This window comes from Neodiprion virginianus, chromosome 4 (assembly GCF_021901495.1).
Source record: "Neodiprion virginianus isolate iyNeoVirg1 chromosome 4, iyNeoVirg1.1, whole genome shotgun sequence".
NCBI lineage: Eukaryota > Metazoa > Arthropoda > Insecta > Hymenoptera > Diprionidae > Neodiprion > Neodiprion virginianus.
The window spans coordinates 16,087,609-16,094,158 of record NC_060880.1 but is presented as its reverse complement, the minus strand read 5'-3'; the positions used below and the strand labels follow the sequence as shown (position 1 = coordinate 16,094,158).

Sequence of the window (6,550 nt, the reverse complement as noted above, 5' to 3'; positions counted from 1 at the left end):
CACTCATCCCATTCCGATTGAAGTTAGAGAAGAACTCTGATCAAACGACCAAAACACACGCTGTGAACGATGGTAACACCAGTCCTTGTCGTTTTTACGTACCGATCGTTTGTCGGACTGGGTTGGGCGCGCACGACAGTTTGTCGGACTGGGTTGCGCGCGCACGACACGATGCAGAGGGCGTCGCTTGACGATGAACTCATAACGCCCCCACCCTATTACGAAAAGTCCCATGAGGCTATCAGTCTTTCCGTGTCCTCAGTCGACGCTGGATGTATCTTCAGTCAACGCTGCGGACATAGTTCACAGTACGTTCGAAATATATACCGAAAATTGAATAATTGACTTTATACGAAAGTAAATCTTTGATATCTCGACCTTGGTGATGCTGCTTATTGCTTTCAACAATCTCATCAAAAGAGATTTCAGTTGTTAGTAAAATATCCAACATATCTTCACATCGTTATATGAAATACCCAGAAAGTATGAAGTGCCACTACGAAGTACTCGGCGTTTCGAGAGATGCGTCAGACGACGATTTGAAAAAAGCGTACAGAAAACTAGCACTGAAATGCCATCCTGATAAGAATTTCGACAATACCGAAGATGCTAAAGAACAATTTCAAATCGTCCAACGAGCATGGGAGGTCTTAAGTGATCCGCAAGAACGAGCCTGGTATGACAATCACCGAGAAGCTATTTTGAAAGGAGGGATAGGAGGGAATTACAAAGATGATTCGATCGATTTGTTCCAATACTTCACTACGAGCTGTTATGAGGGCTATGGCGATGGCGAAAAAGAATTTTACACGGTTTATGGAAAAGTTTTTGAACAACTGACTGCTGAAGAATCAGAGTTTTGTAAAGAAGAAGATTTGGACGATGAAGTATCTGGTTTTGGGAATTCCACTAGCTCATATCACGATGTTCACAAATTTTATGCATATTGGCAAAGCTATTCGACTAAGAGGTCATTTGCTTGGCTAGATACATACGATATTCGTGATACCCCAAACAGACGTGCTTTAAGATTGGCAGAAAAGGAGAACAAGAAAATTAGAGACAAGGCTAAAAAAGAACGCAATGAACAAGTTCGGAACCTTGTAGCATTCGTTCGCAAGCGTGATAAACGAGTTAAAGCGCATGCAAAAATCCTGGCAGAAAGAGCTAAAGAAAATACCGAAAAAACACAAGAACGGAGAAGGCAACAACTGATCCAGAGACAAAAAGAACTGGAAAGTTATACCGAGCCGGAATGGTCAAAGTTTTCTAATATCGAACAAGATTTAAAGGTTATTGAAGCAAATCTTGCTGCTGAGTTTGGAGAGGAATTAACTTCAAATATAGATTCTAAAGATGCCGATGATACGGATAGTAACACCCTGTATTGCGTTGCTTGCAGCAAAATATACAAGACACAGAAAGCATTTACGAATCACGAAAATTCCAAGAAACACGACGATAATGTTTCAACCATGATAGCCTCCTTCATGGCTGATGAAAATATGGAATTTGAATGCAGTATTCGAAAGTACAATTCGGACTTTGAATTGAATTTTAAATGCGGTAGCAAAAAAAATATTTGTTTGATAAGTCGAAACCGGAAAAGTGTGATATTGGCAATAAGCCGAGAAATACGAGATCTCTTGATGAACCGCAGTGAGAATATCGATGTGAATGCGAAAGGCAACCAGCGAAGTACATCAAATGAAGAAATGATTTCGGATAGTGAATCAAGTTCTACAAGTGAAAAAAATACAAATAAGCTTGTGAAAAAACAAGGTGTTGAACTAGCCACAGGCCCAGAACCGGAAGACTTTCTTATAGTAATTAAAATACACGATAACATGAATATACTGATTCCTGAATGTAAATTGATATCAGACCAAGAGAACGAACTTGACAACCCAGTGTTACATATGAGAGAAAAATCTCGCAAAAGTAAGAACAAAAAGCGTAAAAATGTTCAAAAAGTCATTCTTGAACAAACAACCGACGATGAGCAAGAACTAGATGCTCATTTTGGGTGGTCCAAGAAACAGCGAAGGAAACAAAAACAAAAGGAAGCAACTCTTGACAACAAATATCACACTGTCCCAGAAACGATTGACAATTTTACTAAAGGCAACAAAGTAAATTTTGACGATACTGACTTGAGCTTTGAAGTAGATGCCAGATTATTAACTCAAAGTACAAAAAAATCTAAAGGTAAGAGAGCAAAGGAAGCAAGAAGAATTCAGAAGTTAAGCTCTGATGAGAGCAGACGCAAGGACAAGAAGGAAAAAAAGAGAGAAGGGTCATGGGAAGAAAGCGTTCTGGATTTATATCACTTGTGTATTCTATGTGGAGTAGACTATCTAATCAAGAATGAATTATATGATCATTTTGCGGAGACTGGTCATTTTATCCATATCCGGAATTTACCAAAGAATGAGATGTATGATTATTATATGGAGGCCGGTTATTTTTCATATATGCCGAATTTAATTTATCATTTTTAAAATGTTTAAGGGCTATTCTGGTTTGGACGCCCGAATTTTAGGTGTTTTTCGGATGCTGCAAAAAAAAAAAAAACCAATAAATATTTTTCGTATCCATTTTCTTTTACCAGTTATTTATTGATATTTTAAGAGTATAAAAAGGTCAAATTAGTTAAAAAATAATGAAAATTGAAAAATCTGCAGGCCGGCAAATTGGGGGCTCACAAAAAAATGGCGTGTCTTGGTTGGCAGGATTCTAGTCCTTCCAGTGATCTGAAACAAATTTTTTTTTTAAATTCTTAAAGAAGAAGGATGTAGTTATCGCACTACGTGTGGGTTTTTGAGGAGAAGAATTTTTCATAAAATGGCGGCGGTGTGAAAAATGAGTCGCGTTTTTTCCCTGTTTTTTTCAACTTTCAGAATTTTTAAAACATAGTAAAACAAAAAAAAATTTTCGCAAGCACGCTTCTTTACGCGATGCTCTAATATATACAGAAGCTCCGTGCTAAATTGCAAGTAAATTGGTTGATTAGAACTTGGGATATCGTACCAACCGTATCGAAAATAGTAGTTTTGAGAAAAACGCGTTTAAAGTTTGAGGTCGAGTTTCGCGGAGTCTGATTCGTTTAATGGCGTGTTATACTTACATTTTCCTAAGCAGCGATCCCTGCCCCATTTTTCCACTTCAGACGTGAGATTTTGTTTTTTTCTAAGAAAACATCGAGTACAAAAGACCTTTTTTAACTGATTCTTCTTAATCATTGTTTGCCTACTGTGTAATGTTCATTCGTTCCGGCCGGACCGCCGACCGGTTTAGTCGGCGCGTCACAAATGAAGCTGTAAATTTGAAAAGAATGAGAATTTTGAAAAATCCTCTTGAGGACATATTCTTAAAACTCTAAGCTTTGAAAATATGGCGAGAAAAAAATCGAATTTTTCGAATTTCTAAACCAGAATACCCCCTTAAGACAATCCTGTGAAGAGTATATAATCTGGGCCACGTGATAATAAATTCCCGAACGATCTTGTGTTTGGGGGTCAGCCAGTCTTACCTAATTTCCAGAAAAATATTTACAAGTAGTATTTTTGTTTGAAAAGGTCTGGGATTTCTGCTGCAAATAAACTGACTGGGAACAACAATATATCACAATTAACATGGTAAAAAAAAGTCATTTGCAATTTTTCAAAGAACGCAAGATCGATCTTTCAACTGTTCTCCGTGGAGTAGGCCTACTGGGGATACCACGTGAAAAAAAAAAACGCGCCGGGTGTTCTACCGCTTGCGGTGGTGTGGAAACGAGCACAAGTGAGCTTATTTTCACTGGTCAAATACTAACGTATGTATTGTAGTTATTCAAATGACAATTTTATTACTGCGCAAATTTAACTTACTGTCAATGAAACTCATGCTTCGATGATCTGTAACGAATGTGGAATCGTAATAACTTCGGATTTCTCTAATTTAGTCGGAGTGAATTCCACGTGAATACATTTTTCTTTTTGATAAATTTCGCTTTTTAATTGAAATGCGTAAGATGCGCATGCCTTTGGAAATTCAGAATTTGGCAATTCCAACATCTTTCTCCCTCTCTTGACCTTGCGCAGTCGACACAGTAAAGTCGTTGAATTGTAAAATTCGAAATTTCCAATCTTTACTCATTGGACAGCTCGACTTTTCGGAGAAATTAGTTCTATTTCAATTGCCTATCCGGCACAGCATTCCCACTATTTCTTTCTTGAATTTTTTGTATTACAAGAATTCGTAAATTCAAATTTAACCGCGCGTTTTGTGCGTAAACTTGATACTGCAAGGTTCTGAGCACAAGTCATTCAGCGCCGTGGCTGACACGCGTCGCGCACGGACATTGATAAAACAATTATCAACTACCGTTTGAGTCGAATCATGGTCACCCGCAATCAACACGGTGCTCGGATCAAGTTGTTACAATAAACCACGATATTTGCGTAACAAATGAGCACGTCTCCCGTGACAACTGATAAAGAGCAAAAAACGCGAAGCTCATTCGAAACCGGCTACTAAAAGTGACAAAAAGAACGATGTTGAGAAATTATGTACGATTGTCATACGGGTGATCCGTCTAAAAGACCCAACATGATGGAATACAGTAAGAAATTCACTCCCATCTTCGCTTTTGAATCTATTTTGTCGGAAATTGTTTAAAATTCTTACGAACAATTTCTATACCCGCTTGATTTTCCAGATTACTTAACCGAATCTACTGTTGAATACGTATTGCAATAAATCATTGTATTTACATAAATAAAAAGAAAGGCAACTAATACGATAACTTGCATCTTATAATATTATTAACTGATTTGAGACCCAATTAGGTATCACCAAAGAAATGTTTCGTCATATTATACGTGTTGATTCATTACTCGCCATAGAAAGGAAGAGATTCGTCAGTAACGCATATCACAAATCGGTTGCATTGAAAAATATTACTACTTCAGTGGGAATAATTTTCAACGGCTGATTATCACATTATTGTTACTTGGGATCTAATTATGAATAAAATAGTGTGTCCAAAAGGTCGTCCCTACGATATATTCGTGAAACGCGAAAAAAATTATGCATCAATAAATAAACGTTTACGCGTAAGTTGGTTGCCTCGCCACCAATTCCAGAGACCAGTACAGGCGTTGTTGGATAGCGATCCCCGCAGGAAGCGTACAGCTTGGAATCCAAGGGACCTGTGAATATTTCTACAAAACGGTCAATCAACCCACCACGGGAACCTCATGTCATTCCAATAACTATTCAACGATTAAGCAATTATATAAATTTCCAACAAGTTCCTTGCAATTTCAACAAGTAGAATCTGTAGAAATACTTAGATAGATCAGAATCCTGTCTCGGATAAAATAAATGGATTGTTGGAAGCAGAAGAACGTTTTTGAAGCTTCCGAAAGGTCGTACAACCTTTCATCTTTATTTTTCTACCATGGATATCGTAGATAATTTATGAGAATCGACTCGGGAAGACTACTAGAATGGTGAGTTTATGAGAGTTGAACATCGCACATACAGCACACCAGTCCACACAAGGAAAAGTTCGCGGGAACCAACACGTCACAAATACCCAACAAAGACGCTTGAATAGACACGACTTTCAAAGACGCTTGATACACGCGATAAACACACATTCACCAAACTTTAAACTGCATTTAATCAAACTGCATCTACCAAAAATGAAAATAAGCGTTAACAGATAACTAATTACTTTATGAATAAAACAAACTATCTGTATATTTATCTGTAAAAATCAGCAATTCTTTAGTGCAATCAGCTCTCGCGCAAATGTGTGATGTTTCATTCATTCGTTTTTGAGAGTCCACACGACTGGACTCGAGTTAACACGAGACGATACAAAAGTCATATAAATGGAAAGCACCCGTTGTAGCGAATCGTAGACTGAAACGTGACTGTCGGCCAATAAAATTCGAACGACTCGACGCACGTGCACAAGGTGCGCACCTTCCGCGTGGACATATGCATGACACACGGGGTACGTTCCACTCTTCAATTAACGCTCGCAACAACCGCGGTCGTCGCGGGCGATCGCTCTTTATCACGCTCTTATTCAGATCATGGTCTCACATACAGGTCTGGAAACTCGCTCAAAACTTCAACGGCGGGGGTGTCTTATTGAAGTACCGGCCGCTTCGCCTGGTGACCACGAGTGTCGCTGCTATTGAGGGTTTCAAGCTGTATAAGAGAGACGGAAACAGATTTGAAAACCACGCTCAACAATCTGTTTCCATAACTCTGTCACAGCCTGATAGCGTTTTCCACTGGTTGCACTGAGTGCGCACTGGCTCGAACAGAGGGCACGCGTTCCGTGTATGTGTCGCCCGGCATCGGGGCAAATCTTCTGAGCGGAACACGCCGTGAAACGTATAAAGGCAGATAAAGGCAGACTAGATCATAATTTCTCCTAAATCACAAATAATGTGACGTTACTTGACCGACTGCGCGACGGCCAGTTTTTTCAAGCAAGTGATAAAGAAGCCAATTGAACAAACGCAACGGTAATTTTTCGTTTGTA

General features: G+C 38.8%; 1 protein-coding gene across 1 annotated transcript; it reads left to right on the top strand.

Moving 5' to 3' along the window:
* The first annotated feature begins 432 nt into the window (after window positions 1-432).
* Window positions 433-6,309, top strand: LOC124302833 (dnaJ homolog subfamily C member 21-like). The gene is made up of 2 exons (XM_046759401.1): window positions 433-2,348; window positions 6,109-6,309. Exons 1-2 carry the CDS (start codon window positions 468-470, stop codon window positions 6,307-6,309), a joined length of 2,082 nt encoding a protein of 693 aa, XP_046615357.1. The 5' UTR covers window positions 433-467.
* Window positions 6,310-6,550: the final 241 nt, after the last annotated feature.